The 19,292-nt window shown below is 39.9% G+C and overlaps 1 protein-coding gene across 1 annotated transcript in view; it reads left to right on the forward strand.

Moving 5' to 3' along the window:
- Nucleotides 1-986: 986 nt before the first annotated feature.
- The window catches only part of LOC133564907 (transmembrane protein 163a-like), a 114,689-nt gene continuing 96,383 nt past the window's right edge, over nt 987-19,292 (forward strand). Inside the window, exons 1-2 of the mRNA XM_061919440.1 lie at nt 987-1,127; nt 2,850-3,284. Of these exons, the coding sequence (XP_061775424.1) occupies nt 3,020-3,284 (265 nt within the window). The 5' untranslated portion in view covers nt 987-1,127; nt 2,850-3,019. The remainder of the gene's footprint in view (nt 1,128-2,849; nt 3,285-19,292) is intronic.

A 19,292-nucleotide genomic window follows, 5' to 3' on the forward strand; every position in this document is an offset into this window, starting at 1 on the left:
ATAAACTCAAACTCAAACTCAAACTCAATAGTGGATCTTACATAATAGTGAGAGTCCAGTCCAGAGCGGGGCCAGCAGGAGACCATCCCGAGTGGAGACGGGTCAGCAGCGCAGAGATGTCCCCAACCGATGCACAGGCAAGCGGTCCACCCCGGGTCACGACTCTGGACAGCCTGCACTTCATCCATGGCCACCGGAGGGGCAGAAAAGACAAGAAACGGCAGATCAACTGGTCTAAAAAGGGGGTCTATTTAAACGCTAGAGTACACGAGTATTAAGATGGGACTTAAATGCTTCAAACCACTGCCCCATTTGTAGATATCCGCTGAAGTCTAAGGCAAAACACTTCACGACAGTCTCAAATTCTTAACGACTTGTTAGGAGAAAGTTTTGAAAAAGACAAGATTGCCACAACCTGTCGACTCATTCCCGTGCTTCCTTAGTTTCTGTATTCACTTCCTTATCAGTGGTTTTATTGTAATAACTTTTCCTGGGTTAGTGCGTCTGCCTCACAATACGGATGTCCTGCAGTCCTGGGTTCAATCCCAGGCTCGGATCTTTCTGTGTGGAGTTTGCATGTTCTCCCCGAGACTGCGTGGGTTCCCTCCGGGTACTCCGGCTTCCTCCCACTTCCAAAGACATGCATCTGGGGATAGGTTGATTGGCAACACTAAATTGGCCCTAGTGTGTGAATGTGAGTGTGAATGTTGTCTGTCTATCTGTGTTGACCCTGCGATGAGGTGGCGACTTGTCCGGAGTGTACCACGCCTCCCGCCCGATTGCAGCTCAGATAGCGACCCCAAAAAAGGGAATAAGCGGTAGAAAATGGATGTATGGATGGATGGACTTTTCCTGTTTGGCTCCACCACTTTGGCCTGAGCACGGTCTGCCTCACCTGCCTCTGATTAGCGATCAGGAGATTCACCTGCTTCTGATTGCTAATTAGAGTTTTCAATATATGCCAGTTGTCAGGGTTGTAACGCTGACAACTGTTCATGTTGTTTCTGGGGTCACAACCACCGCAGCGATGCGTGTTCGGGACAAACGCTGTTTTATAAATATCTCGGCAACCATTGCTTGATTTAAATAGTTCGGGACTCGTGGGGAACCCAAATAAACAAAAACAGGTAAGAAAAGTTGGTTTTGCATGAAAGTAATTAATTTATTTCACTCAATGCAGACGTTATTAAAGCTCACCTTTAGGCATTCAAACACATCAACTCTTTACTGTTAACCGACCTTCGTTTTTTAATGATTTCTGCAGGTGGTCTGCCTCCGGATTTTTTTAACGCAAAAAATGTGCCTTGACTCAAAAAAGGTTGAAAAACAATGACTTAGATTACCACAGTAACTAGTATTGTTTTTATTGTTCATTGCAGTGGTTCTCAAATGGGGGTACGTGTACCCCTAGGGGTACTTGAAGGTATGCCAAGGGGTACGTGAGATTTTTTTTAAATATTCTAAAAATAGCAACAATTCAAAAATCCTTTATAAATATATTCATTGAATAATACTTCAACAAAATATGAATGTAAGTTCATAAACTGTTAAAAGAAATGCAACAATGCAATATTCAGTGTTGACAACTAGATTTTTTTGTGGACATGTTCCATAAATATTGATGTCAAAGATTTATTTCTTTGTGAAGAAATGTTTAGAATGAAGTTCATGAATCCAGATGGATATCTTTTGCAATCCCCAAAGAGGGCATTTTTATTTTTAACTTTTAACACTTAATTTTCAATATCAACTCCCGATGTATCTGTCGATTTTAAGTTTGAACTATTTGTTTTGTCAAAACTTTTTTATATGGCAACCACACAACATATGCAATATTTTTTCCACATACCGACAGCCATCAGACTGTATAATGCTTGTGTTCCTTCTTCACTGCACTTAAATGTAGAATATATGTAGAATTTATTTATATTATTCATATATTATGTATTATACATATAATATATGTCATATATTTATTATTATTATTGTTTATTTTGGGCGGCATAGCTCGGTTAGTAGAGTGGCCGTGCCAGCAACTTGAGGGTTGCAGGTTCGATTCCCGCTTCCGCCATCCTAGTCACTGCCGTTGTGTCCTTGGGCAAGACACTTTACCCACCTGCTCCCAGTGCCGCCCACACTGGTTTAAATGTAACTTAGATATTGGGTTTCACTATGTAAAGCGCTTTGAGTCACTAGAGAAAAGCGCTATATAAATATAATTCAATTCAATAAAATATTTTAAAGTGATAATTTTTCCGCCATCCTAGTCACTGCCGTTGTGTCCTTGGGCAAGACACTTTACCCACCTGCTCCCAGTGCCACCCACACTGGTTTAAATGTAACTTAGATATTGGGTTTCACTATGTAAAGCGCTTTGAGTCACTAGAGAAAAGCGCTATATAAATATAATTCAATTCAATAAAATATTTTAAAGTGATATTTTTTCCGCCATCCTAGTCACTGCCGTTGTGTCCTTGGGCAAGACACTTTACCCACCTGCTCCCAGTGCCGCCCACACTGGTTTAAATGTAACTTAGATATTGGGTTTCACTATGTAAAGCGCTTTGAGTCACTAGAGAAAAGCGCTATATAAATATAATTCAATTCAATAAAATATTTTAAAGTGATAATTTTTGAGTAATAATTCATTATGACATAGATGTTTTTTGTCCTTTTTTTTTGAGCAATGGAAAAAAAGAAAATTAAGACAAAAGGGAAAAAAACTGCCTGCATGGCAGCTTTGTGTCAACATTGCCACTTTTTCTTCATTAGATTTCACCTCATTCCACTTTTTTAAAATGTTTTATTTTTTTATTTTTGCAATACTATTAATTTAGCAATTTTTTCAGAATGTGTGGCGGGCCGGTAAACAATTAGCTGCGGGCCGCAAATTGCCCCCAGGCCGCACTTTGGACACCCCTGGATAAGTGTTATCCAAACAGGGGACGTAGCTCCGCCCCCTCGGAAGGCATACAAATGTTCTCAGGGATCCCGCCCGCACCAGACTCAGGCGCTTTGGATGCACTCGGCGGTTCTTTCTTCGTCCTCCTCGTCTGCTGCTCAGTCTCAAACCCCAGGAGAACAAGGAGCGGTAATGACGGACGCGACGACCCGACAGTCCTGCCCAGTCCCGGACTTGACCATCGTGGACCTGGCTCGGAACGGCCAGTGCGCCCCGGACGGCGTCGCCAACAACCACCATCAGCATGCGAGGAGCCCCATCCAGCCCGAGGCGCTCACCTCCGGCCAGGAGATGAAGATAACCGACAGCGTGGAGGGAGAAGGTGACATAATCTCTTATTTTTTTTGTTAAAGTCTGTGTGTGTTGAGGGAGAGCCTGGAGAAATTATATAGTTTTGTTTTGCTCATATTGGAATAATCTAGAACAAGGGTCACCAACCTTTTTGAAATCAAGAGCTACTTCTTGGGTACTGATTAATGCGAAGGGCTACCAGTTTGATACACACTTAAATAAATTGCCAGAAATAGCCAATTTACTCAATTTAGCTTTAATAAATAAATTGCCAGAAATAGCCAATTTACTCAATTTAACTTTTAATTAATATATATGTGTATATATATGTATATGTATATATCCATCCATTTTCTACCGCTTATTCCCTTTTTGGGGTCGCGGGGGGCGCTGGCGCCTATCTCAGCTACAATCGGGCGGAAGGCGGGGTACACCCTGGACAAGTCGCCACCTCATCGCAGGGCCAACACAGATAGACACACAACATTCACACTCACATTCCCACACTAGGGCCAATTTAGTGTTGCCAATCAACCTATCCCCAGGTGCATGTCTTTGGAAGTGGGAGGAAGCCGGAGTACCCGGAGGGAACCCACGCATTCACGGGGAGAACATGCAAACTCCACACAGAAAGATCCCGAGCCTATATTTGAACCCAGGACTGCAGGAACTTCGTATTGTGAGGCAGACGCACTAACCCCTCTGCCACCGTGAAGCCCAGGTGACATAATCTCTTATTTTTTTGTTAAAGTCTGTGTGTGTTGAGGGAGAGCCTGGAGAAATTATATAGTTTTGTTTTGCTCATATTGGAATAATCTAGAACAAGGGTCACCAACCTTTTTGAAATCAAGAGCTACTTCTTGGGTACTGATTAATGCGAAGGGCTACCAGTTTGATACACACTTAAATAAATTGCCAGAAATAGCCAATTTACTCAATTTACCTTTAATAAATAAATTGCCAGAAATAGCCAATTTACTCAATTTAACTTTTAATTAATGTATATATGTATGTATGTATGTATGTATGTATGTATGTATGTATGTGTGTGTGTGTGTGTGTGTTTTACTTATATAGCCCTAAATCACTAGTGTCTCAAAGGGCTGCACAAACCACTACGACATCCTCGGTAGGCCCACATAAGGGCAAGGAAAACTCACACCCAGTGGGACGTCGGTGACAATGTAGACTATGAGAACCTTGGAGAGGAGGAAAGCAATGGATGTCGAGCGGGTCTAACATGATACTGTGAAAGTTCAATCCATAATGGATCCAACACAGTCGCGAGAGTCCTGTCCAAAGCGGATCCAACACAGCAGCGAGAGTCCCGTTCACAGCGGAGCCAGCAGGAAAACATCCCAAGCGGAGGCGGATCAGTAGCGCAGAGATGTCCCCAGCCGATACACAGGCGAGCAGTACATGGCCACCGGATCGGACAGGACCCCCTCCACAAGGGAGAGTGGGACATAGGAGAAAAAGAAAAGAAACGGCAGATCAACTGGTCTAAAAAGGGAGTCTATTTAAAGGCTTCTACTGAGGTGGCATCTCAAACTTTTACCGGGAGGGCATTCCTGAGTACTGGAGCCTGAAATGAAAACGCTCTATAGCCCGCATACTTTTTTTGGGCTTTGGGAATCACTAATAAGCCGGAGTCCTTCACGGTGGAAGAGGGGTTAGTGCGTCTGCCTCACAATACGAAGGTCCTGCAGTCCTGGGTTCAATAAAGAAATTTTTAAGATGAATATTTATGGAACATGTCCACAAAAAATCTAACTGTCAACACTGAATATTGCATTGTTGCATTTCTTTTCACAGTTTATGAACTTACATCCATATTTTGTTGAAGTATTATTCAATAAATATATTTCTGAAGGATTTTTGAATTGGTGCTATTTTTTTAGAATATTTTTAAAACATCTCACCTACCCCTTGGCATACCTTCAAATACCCCGTAGGGGTTCGCGTACCCCCATTTGAGAACCACTGCCATAGAGTTGTTTTTTTGCTAGTAGCAGGCTTTGTTTGGGTTATACTTGTATAGCGCTTTTCTACCTTTTTTTTAAGGAACTCAAAGCACTTTGACACTATTTCCATATTCACCCATTCACACACACATTCACACACTGATGGCCGCAACTGCCATGCAAGGCGCTAACCAGGACCGATCAGGAGCAAGCGTTTAGTATCTTGCTCAAGGACACAACAGACGTGACTGATGGTAGGAGGTGGGGATTGAACCAGGAACCCTCAGGTTGCTGGCAGAGCCACTCTCCCAACCGTGCCACTAGAATTTTTTTACTTGGGACTTCCAGCGGGCCGGATTTTAGACGTTGGCGGACTACTGCTCGAAAGTATGAAGGTTAATTTGTGTCTTTATTCCAACATTTTTTGGGATACTGATTTTTTAAATATATTTTTTTTGTTTGAATTTTTGTGAAAATTTTTTTTTTTAACAAATTATGATGGCAATTTCTTTGGATAAAAATTAAAGAGCAAAACGTGTGTGTTTCAAAAATTCAGTTTGTTAAAATTCAGGGTTTTAAAAATCAGTGTGTAAAAAATCTGTTTATAAAGATTATTTGTAAAATAGTTAAGTGCAGAGATATTTGTTCACTTCTGGTCAATTAAGACTAAATATATATTTCCTTAGTGAAGTTTTCTGCAATAATTTTAATACATTTAAATTTCCCACACTGAAGTTTAAAACACTGTATTTGATCAAACCAAATTTATATACACACACATTTTGCTCACAGTTTTTTATGAAATGAACAAGATAATGTAAGGTGAGGTAGAAAAAACTCAATTTGGCAAAATTAAAATGCAAGAAATAAATTACATAAACTTAATGTCCAAAAAAAGGTTTTGTAATAAAGATACAAAATTAACATCCATACCAAAACATATTGACTGATTCTGAGACAGGATTGATAGCTTCAGTCTAAATTAACATTAAGTGAGTCTTGAGTTTTGAAGCAAGGAATATTTCTGCCCTGAAATTTTGTATCCTGAAAAACATTTTTATGCAATGATTTTTTTTTTTTACACAATTTGAAAACACTGTATTTTAACAAACTGAGTTTTGAGCACACATGCTCTTACATGTTTATTCAATTAAATTAACAGCATAATTTGATGTAAAAAAAAAAAATCAAAGCCAAAAAATCGAGTTACTTAAATTCAGTTTAAAAAAAATACTTTCATAATAGAAACACTAATCTCCATACACTTCCTGTGTGAAAGAAAGAAAGGAAGGTGTTGGTGGAAAATGGCTTTGTAATGATGTAATGTAATGAGTGTGCCATCAAATGATACAAAAAAAAAATCTGATTAATCAGACCTTTGAATTTGGATTAATCATGATTAATCTCAGGTTATTACATGCTTGGATACATTTAAATTATCTTAAAGACCCCGTTATTTGGACACAAATGCAGTTTTATCATTAGAATGTCATCCAGGAACAAAATATTTACTTGAATGCACGTAATTTATTTGTTCTGAACAGATTTATCTAAAGTACCGTTCGGGTTTATTCTGAAGGGAAATTTACTTGCGAGCACATCTGTGTCTTCCTCACTAATCATTGCACTGACCTATGCATTAACCTCGTCATTGACCGTATAACAACCCACGCCGCCTTTCAGGTAACTATCAATGGTTAAAATAAAGAAGGTAAAGTCAATTGCGTGATGAATCTACCTATGTACATGATTAAAGAGGAACTGCACTTTGGGGGGAATTTTGCGAACTGTATCATTCACAATCCTTATGTAAAACAAGAATGCGTATGTTTTATTTTTTTATGCATTTCTTAAAAATCTCTATCGTTTTATATACTGTACTTGCTGTATGTATACATGCAATGTAGTAACAGGCAGTCATAATTAACATGTAGTATTTATGTATTTAGGTCATTTTAAGCATGCGACAATGTATTAATTTCTCAGATGCATCACATTTGCTTTGCCCTTCAACATAAACACTACAATCATGGCAGACTTCCTGAGAGACAACAAAGCTATCTTTGGGACAAATGATACAGGACCTTATATTTTTGAGCCTGAACATGAGGAGGATCTACAAGTTTTAGAAGCTGTGTGCTAAACAGATCCAGCTTTAGTGCAACACATAGCATCATGTAGCAGCATTGCTAAGTCCTAAGTAAGAACAATTAATATATTAAAACAATCACTTACTGTACAATGTCTGCTTTCACTGAGATGCTGACTGATGGCGTGTTCATATCTTGTTTAGATGTTTAATCATAGTCCAAAAAAAAAGGTGGCTGCAAGCAAACATCTTTACTGCACAGTAGCCATATTGGTTTGGTGGCCCACCACTTTGTGTACTTATGTTTAAAAGTCAGTGACGGAATACGACCTCAGGTCACGAAATCTAAATGTAGTATTGTTGTTGGTTTTGGGATGTTTTTGTAGAGCGCTTTGAGTGGAATAGTGTACTCCCATTAGCTGCATTGCTAGCCACCTCATACTTGCTATATTTTACGATTTAGAATGCATGAGAAACAGAAAAACATTTGTGTTCTTGTCTTACATCGGTATTGTGAATGATAGGCAAAATTCCAAAAACAGTGCAGTTCCCCTATAATATGATGTTTTGTGATTAATCACATGAATTAAGTCATATTTGACAGCCCTAGTAATAACTTTATGGTAATAGTTCATGAATTATTACTTAATATTGTATAATCCATCATAATCTGTTATTGTAGAGTTGTTATTGTTGACTTCAGCTGTAACTTCAGCTCTTGTAGTGGAGATATTCAGTATTTCGTCCACTTCATGTCTTGACAGCAAGTACTTTGAATTCTTATGTCAGCGTGATGTTTTGTCAGCTGCTCATTGATGTAGATATGGATCTTCAACAACATTTCAAACAGATCCAGATATGGAACATTTCTTTATGCTAATATCTGGTAATCTTGTCCTATGCTGTTATCAGATGCTATAACATTAGGCATGCATGTAATCTGAAGGCCAGTTATAATACAATTTTTCATGCTGCAAACTCTTCCTGAATCTGACATATCATTTGAGACATCATGTGGTCCTCCTCATCATTTCACTTCTAGAACATTCCCTTTCTCCTCCAGTCCTATTACCTGTCTTTTCATTTCATCACCAGGTTTTGTTTACATTGTTTTTTTTTCATGTCACTTCAAAAATCATTCATGTGACATCATTGTGTTAATGTATTGTTATGTATAGTTATTTCCTATACAACATCCATCCATCCATCCATCTTCTTCCGCTTATCCGCGGTCGGGTCACGGGGGCAACAGCCTAAGCAGGGAAACCCAGACTTCCCTATCCCCAGCCACTTTGTCTAGCCCTTCCCGGGGGATCCCGAGGCGTTCCCAGGCCAGCCGGGAGACATAGTCTTCCCAACGTGTCCTGGGTCTTCCCCGTGGCCTCCTACCGGTCGAACGTGCCCTAAACACCTCCCTAGGGAGGCGTTCGGGTGGCATCCTGACCAGATGCCTGAACCACCTCATCTGGCTCCTCTCGATGTGAAGGAGCAGCGGCTTTACTTTGAGTTCCTCCCGGATGGCAGAGCTTCTCATCCTATCTCTAAGGGAGAGTCCCGCCACCCGGCGGAGGAAACTCATTTCGGCCGCTTGTACCCGTGATCTTATCATTTCGGTCTTGACCCAAAGCTCATGACCATAGGTGAGGATGGGAACGTAGATCGACCGGTAAATTGAAAGCTTTGCCTTCCGGCTCAGCTCCTTCTTCACCACAACGGATCAGTACAACATCCGCATTACTGAAGACGGCGCACCGATCCGCCTGTCGATCTCATGATCCACTCTTCGCTCACTCGTGAACAAGACTCCTAGGTACTTGAACTCCTCCACTTGGGGCAGGGTCTCCTCCCCAACCCGGAGATGGCATGCCACCCTTCCCTTTTCCGGGCGTGAACCATGGACGCTGACTTGGAGGTGCTAATTCTCATTCCGGTCGCTTCACACTCGGCTGCAAACCAATTCAGCGAGAGCTGAAGATTGCCGTCAGAGGAAGCCATCAGGACCACATCATCTGCAAAAAGCAGAGACCTAATCCTGCGGTCACCAAACTGGAACCCCTCAATGCCTTGACTGCGCCTAGAAATTCTGTCCATAAAAGTTATGAACAGAATCGGTGACAAAGGACAGCCTTGGCGGAGTCCAACCCTCACTGGAAACGTGTTCGACTTACTGCCGGCAATGCCGACCAAGCTCTGGCACTGATCGTACAGGGAGCGGACCGCCACAATAAGACAGTCCGATACCCCATACTCTCTGAGCACTCCCCACAGGACTTCCCGAGGGACACGGTCGAATGCCTTCTCCAAGTCCACAAAGCACATGTAGACTGGTTGGGCAAACTCCCATGCACCCTCAAGAACCCTGCCGAGAGTATAGAGCTGGTCCACAGTTCCACGACCAGGACGAAAACCACACTGTTCCTCCTGAATCCGAGGTTCGACTATCCGGCGTAGCCTCCTCTCCAGTACACCTGAATAAACCTTACCGGGAAGGCTGAGGAGTGTGATCCCACGATAGTTGGAACACACCCTCCGGTCCGCCTTCTTAAAGAGAGGAACCACCACCCCGGTCTGCCAATCCAGAGGTACCGCCCCCGATGTCCATGCGATGCTGCAAAGTCTTGTCAACCAAGACAGCCCCACAGCATCCACAGCCTTAAGGAACTCCGGGCGGATCTCATCCACCCCTGGGGCCTTGCCACCGAGGAGCTTTTTACCTACCTCTGCGACCTCAGCCCCAGAAATAGGAGAGTCCACCGCAGATTCCCCAGGCACTGCTTCCTCATGGGAAGACGTGTTGGTGGGATTGAGGAGGTCTTCAAAGTATTCCCTCCACCTATCCACAACATCCGCAGTTGAGGTCAGCAGAACACCATCCGCACCATACACGGTGTTGATAGTGCACTGCTTCCCCTTTCTGAGGTGGCGGATACAACATATTTCTGCTTAATCTCATAATGGATCTGTCCCGATACACCTACATTAGTTGTTCTCAACCTTTTTTCAGTGATGTACCCCGTGTGAACATTTTTTTTTAATTCAAGTACCCCCTAATCAGATCAAAGCATTTTTGGTTGAAATAGAGATGAAGTAAAAACAGCACTATGTCATCAGTTTCTGATTTATTAAATTGTATATCAATGCAAAATATTGCTCATTTGTAGTGGTATTTCTTGAACTATTTGGGAAAAAAAGATATAAAAATAACTAAAAACTTGTTGAAAAATAAACAAGTGATTCAATTATAAATAAAGATTTCTACTCCTAGAAGTAATCATCAACTTAAAGTGCCCTCTTTAGGGATCGTAATAGAGATCCATCTGGATTCATGAACTTAATTCTAAACATTTCTTCACAAAAAAAGAAATCCTTATTTCAATATTTATGGAACATGTCCACAAAAAATCTAGCTGTCAACACTGAATATTGCATTGTTGCATTTCTTTTCATAGTTTTATGAACTTACATTCATATATTGTTGAAATATTATTCAATAAATATATTTATTAAGGATTTTTGAACTGTTGCTATTTTTGAATATTTTTAAAAAAAATCTCACGTACCCCTTGGCATAGCTTCAAGTACCCCCAGGGATACGCGTACCCCCATTTGAGAACCACTGATTTACATGATGTACATAAATTAAAAAAAATAAAATAAAATAAAAACTCTATCAAAATGTAAAAATAGAGATAAAGGCAGCATGTACTGACAAAAATATTTGTCTAATAAATATATGAATGTTTATCTATAGTCTTTTTACTAGATGTTCCAAATGACATATGTGCACACGCCAACACTGCTTTACCTTACAATCAGTAATCATGATTTCAATAATGATAATAATGAGCTTAATTATTACTTTGGTCATAATTGGCAGCCCTAGATCTCATACATAAAATGTATCTATCTATCTATCTATCTATCTATCTATCTCTCTATCTCTCCTCAAAAGAAAATGTTTGTTTCATTGCCCTTCTAACTTGCCTTGGTGCCCTAAAATATGAGCCCTCTTTTAAGGCAACACTTGCCTTGACCTTTACAAGTTAAAATTTGAAGCCTGGTATATTTTTCGGCGGCTGAACTCTCGATGTCAATAGTGCACAAAAATAATATTAAAAATACTATTGTATATTTTATATAATATGTAGGGGTGTCAAAACATTTATTTTTGAAAAAAATCGCATTTCTCATGTGTAACGATTCTAAATTGATTAAAAAAAAAAAAAGCTAAAATTGAAAACAAAAATATAAATAAATATATATATTTTTTTAATCTGTCTTGTCCAGCTTTAGTACAAACCCCGTTTCTATGAGTTGGGAAATTGATGTAAATAGCTATCAATCAATCGATTATTTATATAGTTCTAAATCACTACTGTCTCAAAAAAATGAAATACAATGATTTGCAAATCATTTTCAACCCATATTCAATTTAATATGCTACAAAGACAACATATTTGGTGTTCAAACTGATTCAACCATTTTTTTTTTTTTTAAATAATCATTACATTTAGAATTTGATGCCAGCAACACGTGACAAAGAAGTTGGGAAAGATGGCAATAAATACTGATAAAGTTGAGGAAAGCTCATCAAACACTTAATTGGAACATCCAATAGGTATGGCGAATAATTGGGAACAGTTGGGTGCCATGATTGGGTATAAAAGCAGCTTCCATGAAATGCTAAGTAATTCACAAACAAGGATGTAAGCAAATTATTGAACAGTTTTAAAACAACTTTTCTCAACCAGCTATTGCAAGGAATTTAGGGATTTTACCATCTATGGTCCGTAAAATCATCAAAAAGTTCAGAGAATCTGAAGAAATCACTGCACGTAAGCAATGATATTCCAGACTTTTGATCCCTCAGGCGGTACTGCACCAAAAATCGACATCATTGTGTAAAGGATATCACCACTTGGGCTCAGGGACACTTCATACAACCACTGTCAGTAACTACAGTTGGTCGATACATCTGTAAGTGCAAGTTAAAACTCTACTATGCAAAGCCAAACCCATTTATCAACAATATCCTGAAACGCCGCCGGCTTGGCTGGGCCCGAGCTCACTTAAGATGGACTGATGCAAAGTGGAAAGGTGTTCTGTGGTCCGACGAGTCCACATTTCAAATTATATTACAACAGCGTGACTTTGTAAAAAAAGAGTGCGGGTACTTTCTTGGCCCGCCTGCAGTCCAGACCTGTCTCCCATCGAAAATGTTTGGCGCATTATGAAGCGTAAAATACGACAGCAGAGACCCCGGAATTTTGAACAACCGAAGCTCTACTTAAAACAAGAATGGAAAAGAATTCCGCTTTCAAAGCATCAATTAGTTTCCTCCGTTCACAAACGTTTATTGAGTGTTGTTAAAAGAAAAGGTGATGTAACGCAGTGGTGAACATGTCCTTTCCCAACTACTTTGGCACATGTTGCAGCCATGAAATTCTAAGTTAATTAATATTTGCCAAAAACAAATTCTTGTCTTTGTAGTGCATTCAATTGAATATGGGTTGAAAAGGATTTGCAAATCATTGTATTCCGTTTATATTTACATCTTACACAAATTCCCAACTCATAGGGAAATGGGGTTTGTAAATGTTTGGGTATAATTTTGGAGTAATGTAGTTAATAATAAAATTGGCACTCACTGTTAATAAAACAAGTATGGATTTTGAATTGTAAATCGTTTTAAATCAAAAAGATTCTGAATTGAATTGTTACCCCCAAGAATCCAATTGAATCAATTTGGGTGGTGCCCAAGGATATACAGCTATATCCAGCTATATTGTATATGTAATACATGTATATACTATATTATATTGCAATTTTGATGCTCTTTGTGTGGGATTGTGTATGATTTTATCCCCCTTACTAATATAATCCCATTCATTATGCGCTAGTAGTGGAACTAAACATTCCACAATGGATAACTGGGTCTGACTCATTCATCAGTCCTAAGCCTGTAACTCAGTTTATATAGGCACTAACAAGGTTTATCTAATATATTACTTTTCTGCATATGATTGCAAGGGAAAAGTTTAATGTTTTTCTCATTGTCAAAAGTAATAACTTTTCCTGTGCATTGTATATTAGAAGTATAATGCAGGGATATAACAGAATAATATTGCAAATATATGTGACAGCATGATTAATAATGTGCCCAAATATTTTTTTTTTATGTAATGAAACTCCAATCTAATTTTCCCTGTAATTTGAATGTGTTGACAAGTTAATATAGGCTCCGCTTACACTGGACACCAAATGTGATTTTTTTTTTTTTTTTTTTTGCCCTCACATGACACATATTGGTTAATTATAAATGCTCCAAAGAGCTTCAAATATATTTTTGCATCATATTTGGGCCACATCAGGAGGTACTCTGAGTCTGTTTGGAATCCAATCTTTTCAAATGTGACTGCAGTCTAAATAGTAATGCCACCTATTTACGACTTTTAAATTTTTTTTGTCAAGCTAGGTCATTTGATTGCGCAGGAAAAATGTGACCCACCACCTTAAGTGGATACTGTAATGCATTACGCCGATAGTTGGTGTGATCCAAATATGCAGAAGGCCAGAAGGAAGCTTGAAGGTAAAAAGTATTTATTTGGGGACAAAACAAAAGACGAGAGCTGTTAGGAAGAGCCCCAGAAGCATAGGGCAAGCTATGCCTTTACATAAACTAAACAGGCTGCAAAATAACAAAAACAACAGAATGCTGGAGAACAGCAAAAACTAACACCACGTGCATCAGGAAAAGTATCCACAAGGCATAATGTTCCGACCACAGAGTCGCACTAGCTCAGGGGTCGGCAACCTTTACCACTCAAAGAACCATTTTGACCCGTTTCACAAAGTAAAGAAAACAATGGGATCCACATAACTCTTTTGAAATTTATCATGAAATAACACTGCATACAGAGTTTTTTTTTTTTGCTTTGTGCTATGTATAAACCAGGGGTCTCAGACACGCGGCCCGCACCTTAATATGAAAATGTAATGATAGTGCGGCCCGCAAGTTTTATATGAATGCCGCTTGACAGCGCCACACCTGTCAACCCTCCCAATTTTCCCGGGAGACTCCCGAATTTCAGAGTAATTATTCTCTCGAATGTACGCTGGTGTTCACCTAACGAACAATAAGGGGTAGTACAATGATGGCACTACCGCTAGTGCCCTCTACAGCTTGTACGAATAGCTTGCCAGCCCAAAGAATTGTTTGACAAGCCTATTGCAGACAAACGTAAGAGACTGCAAGGCATCCTTATTCAACAGCAATACAGGTCACACTGAGGGTGGCCGTTTAAACAACTTTAGCACTTACTAATATGCGCCACACTGTGGACCCACACCAAACAAGAATGACAAACACATTTCAGGAGAACATCCGCACTATGACACAACATAACCCCACCCCCCCCTCCCCCCCATCCACACCCCTCCGTGCGTCAGTTGAGGTGGGCGGGGTTGGGGTGGTGGTAACTGGGTGTATGATGTAGCCCGGAAGACTCAGGGATACAAGGGATTCTGGGTATTTATTTTGTTGTTTGTTGTGTTATAGTGAGGATGTTCTCCCGAAATGTGTTTGTCATTCTTGTTTGATGTGGGTTCACAGTGTGGCGCATATTAGTAAGAGTGTTAAAGTTGTTTATATCACAACCCTCCGTGTGACCTGTTGGCTGTTGACCAAGTATTCCTTGCAGTAGCGTATGTGTTCAGATAGAGGTCGCATTTAAAATGTGACCGGCCGGCCGGCACGCAGACAGCATGGTGAAAATTCTGGTGCGATGACCTGTTGAAAGGGTGTTAGAGGCATTGTCATCACGGCACGCTCTCAAAGTTGATGTCTGGGTGAAAATCGAAAAATGTTTACCCGGGAGATTTCTGATAGAGACACTGAAATTTGGAAATCTACCGGACTTCTCCGGGCGGCCGGCAAGTATGCGGCTGAGCCACACCAGAGTGCTCAAAGAGACGCATGCGGCTCCAGAGCCGCGGGTTGCAGACCCCTGTCCTACAGAAACCAAATTAAAAGAAAAAATGTTATTTTCCCCCTCATCATTTCCATTTTTCATATATTTTTGAAAAAGCTCCAGAGAGCCACTAGGGCGATGCTAAAGACCAGAGCCGAGGGTTGCCGACCCCTGCACTAGCTGAACCAAATACAGGTGCAAAGAGTCAGGGCTCAGAGGCAGGAGTATAGTTGCTGTAGGGGAACACACAAAAAACAGGAAAATCAACCAAAATAAGAAGCCCAGAGAGGAACTAAAACCTCAAAAACACAGGGAAACCAAAAAACTCAAAACACAACACGTCTCAACATCTGGTTTCAGCAGGGTTGTTTTCTGTGATCATAGTCTTTTTTCACTAGTCAATAGTGTGAAAATAATGTGCTATATGTAATATATGAAGACATGTATATACTTTTTTTCCTAAGAAATTGTTGAAAGACTGGAAATGACGTGTACGCTGTGGCGTATTTGCTTACAAGTTTATGTAGGTTTACTGCATAGATTTTTTACGCAAGTGGGCTGAAAAATAATGCTAACATAGATTCATGCTGATATCCATGTATCCTCTACTTAACAGCCATAAGAATATTAGAACACTTACAAATATATTACAAAATACATTATATATACATGTATATCTATTCATACATTGTGTAATTTTTTTGTTTTCATGTGTTGTGAATGCTTTTATTTTGCTGAGTAGTAGTAGTAGCAGTAACTTTCTTGTTTATTTATAAAACCTGGTCAACTTCCTCTGTTTTCACTTCATCCAACTGCGCATGCATGTGACGTCCAGGCAAAAGGCCTGTGCGGGTTTATAAAGATCACATTTTACTTCTGATCCAAACAGTCAGTGGGAAAACAATCACATTTTAAAAAAAATAAAACAAAAGCTTTGGTCCTGAAGTATAAATGTAGTCTTTGTGTTTGCAAGTCAGCAGAATAAACAGCATGGATATAAAATATGCGATTTTATTATTTTCAATGAAAAGGGCTTGAGGCAAGAAATCATCTGCAACTCAAAGCTGTTAAGAGGGAATTCTGGAAAAATGTTAAAGCGCAAAACAGATTCCGTCAGAGAGATGAGGACATTGCTTATAACATCATTTTTTTTTTGCCATGGCAGAGACTGGCATCGATGATTTAAACTAGCAAAATGATCAATTGTTACTTTCCTTGAAGTCTCAGGCAAGTAGAAGTTTGCTTTGTCCCTGAAAAGGGTACACAATAAATGCCATCAACACTAGCATATGACAAATTTCCTTGTCTTGTGATTTTGTTCGCTCGACGTTTGTAATCAACCTTTTCAGCAAGATCATTGTCACCACACACATGCATGCACGCACACAAAACCTGTGGAAACACATGCCTTAAGTCTGCTCACCCAGCTTTGGGTCATGTGCCCAGTTTTTTCAAGCATGCAGGCCGTCACATTTCCCCCTCCGCCACACACATGCACGCTTACAACCACACACTTCCCCTTCGACCATGCACACGCAACATTGATTTAGCTTGTTCTTTTCTCATATAGAATGTTTTTTCTTGCCTAAATAAGCTGCACTGTGTCTGTTGATCTTGTCCTGCAAATGTACAAACCCCGTTTCCATATGAGTTGGGAAATTGTGTTAGATGTAAATATAAACGGAATACAATGATTTGCAAATCATTTTAAACCCATATTCAGTTGAATATGCTACAAAGATGACATATTTGATGTTCAAACTGATAAACATTTTTTTTTTTTGCAAATCATTAAATTTGCAATTTGATGCCAGCAACACGTGACAAAGAAATTAGGAAAGGTGGCAATAAATGCTGATCAAACACTTATTTGGACCATCCCACAGGTGTGCAGGCTAATTGGGAATAGGTGGGTGCCATGATTGGGTATAAAAACAGCTTTCCAAAAAATGCTCAGTCTTTCACAAGAAAAGGGTCTCCGTTGTCATATTTTAGGCTTCATAATGCGCCACACGTTTTCAATGGGAGACAGATCTGGACTACAGGCAGGCCAGTCTAGTACCCACACCCTTACTATGAAGCCACGCTGTTGTAACACGTGGCTTGGCATTGTTTTGTTGAAATAAGCAGGGGCGTCCATGATAACGTTTGGATGGCAACATATGTTGCTCCAAAACCTCTATGTACCTTTCAGCATTAATGGGGCCTTCACAGATGTATGAGTTACCCATGCCTTGGGCACTAATGCACCCCCATACCATGACAGATGCTGGCTTTTCAACTTCGGATGGTTCTTTTTCTCTTTGTTCAGGAGGACACAGTTTCCAATAACAATTTGAAATGTGGACTCGTCAAACCACAGAACACTTTTCCACTTTGCATGAGTCCATCTTAGATGATCTCGGGCCCAGAGAAGCCGGCATCGTTTCTGGATGTTGTTGATAAATGGCTTTCACTTTGCATAGTAGAGCTTTAAGTTGCACTTACAGATGTAGCAACCAACTGTATTTAGTGACAGTGGTTTTCTGAAGTGTTCCTGAGACCATGTGGTGTTATCCTTTTAGAGATTGATGTCGGTTTTTGATAGAGGGATCGAAGGTCACGGTCATTCAATGTTGGTTTCCGGCCATGCTGCTTACGTGGAGTGATTTCTCCAGATTCTCTGAACCTTTTGATGATAGTATGGACCGTAGATGTTGAAATCCCTAAATTTCTTGCAATTGCACTTTGAGAAATGTTGTTCTTAAACTGTTTGACTATTTTCTCACGCAGTTGTGGACAAAGGGGTGTACCTCGCCCTATCCTTTCTTGTGAAAGACTGAGCATTTTTTGGGAAGCTGTTTTTATACCCGATCATGGCACCCACCTCTTCCCAATTACTCTGCACACATGTGGGATGTTCCAAAATAAGTGTTTTATGAGCATCCCTCAACTTTATCAGTATTTATTGCCTCCTTTCCCAACTTCTTTGTCACGTGTTGCTGGCATCAAATTCCAAAGTTAATGATTATTTGCAAAAAAAAAAAATGTTTATCAGTTTGAACATCAAATATGTTGTCTTTGTAGCATATTCAACTGAATATGGGTTGAAAATGATTTGCAAAACATTGTATTCTGTTTATATTTACATCTAACACAATTTCCCAACTCATATGGAAACGGGGTTTGTGTGATAACACACGTGATTGATTACGAGTATCCATGCTATCCATTGGTCCAGCTAAAGGTCAACAAAAACACGTGTGTCAAGGAAATGTCCGATTTCGGTTGATAGTATCATTTTGAAGATGATCTGCTCATTTGATATCAATCCATCAATCAATGTAATTTTATATAGCCCTAAATCCCAATTGTCTCAAAGGGCTGCACAAACCACAACGACATCCTCGGTAAAGCCCACATAAGGGCAAGGAAAACTCCCCCCAGTGGGACATCGGTGACAGTGACAATGATGACTATGATAAACCTTGGAGAGGACCGCATATGTGGGCAACCCCTCCCCCCTTGGAGGGGGGGGGGGTTGATATATGATATGATATGACAAATATGACTTATATAGCAGCTTTAAACATTGGTACTTTAACTTAAGTGAACAATGAACCACTCTGAATAGTCAAAATGTGCTAGTCTTTCCTGTTGCAATCCCATCATTCATGAACAGTAAGTTAAAGGTGAATTGCACTTTTTTATTTTATTTTGCCTATCGTACATTTGCCAATTAAAGGGTATTTTGCGTCATGAGCCGTAATTCTCGTAAAATTTCGTGCCACGACACTCCACCTTGAGGAAGATGGACGCTTTGCGATTCCATGGTTTTGGAGCTGTATTTGCAATTGCAGCCACTGCTATTGCCGTGATTGTCAATAGACGAAAAAGGCAGTGGCGGATGGCTCTAAAAACATTTTTACGTATTGCAGCGGCCGCGAATAATGGCGTTTTGGGAGAGAACAGTCAACAAAGAATGATTTATTACTACGCTCTTGTATTTTAATGTTCATTATAGTGTCACTTGGAGC

Source organism: Nerophis ophidion, linkage group LG13 (assembly GCF_033978795.1).
Source record: "Nerophis ophidion isolate RoL-2023_Sa linkage group LG13, RoL_Noph_v1.0, whole genome shotgun sequence".
Taxonomy (NCBI): domain Eukaryota; kingdom Metazoa; phylum Chordata; class Actinopteri; order Syngnathiformes; family Syngnathidae; genus Nerophis; species Nerophis ophidion.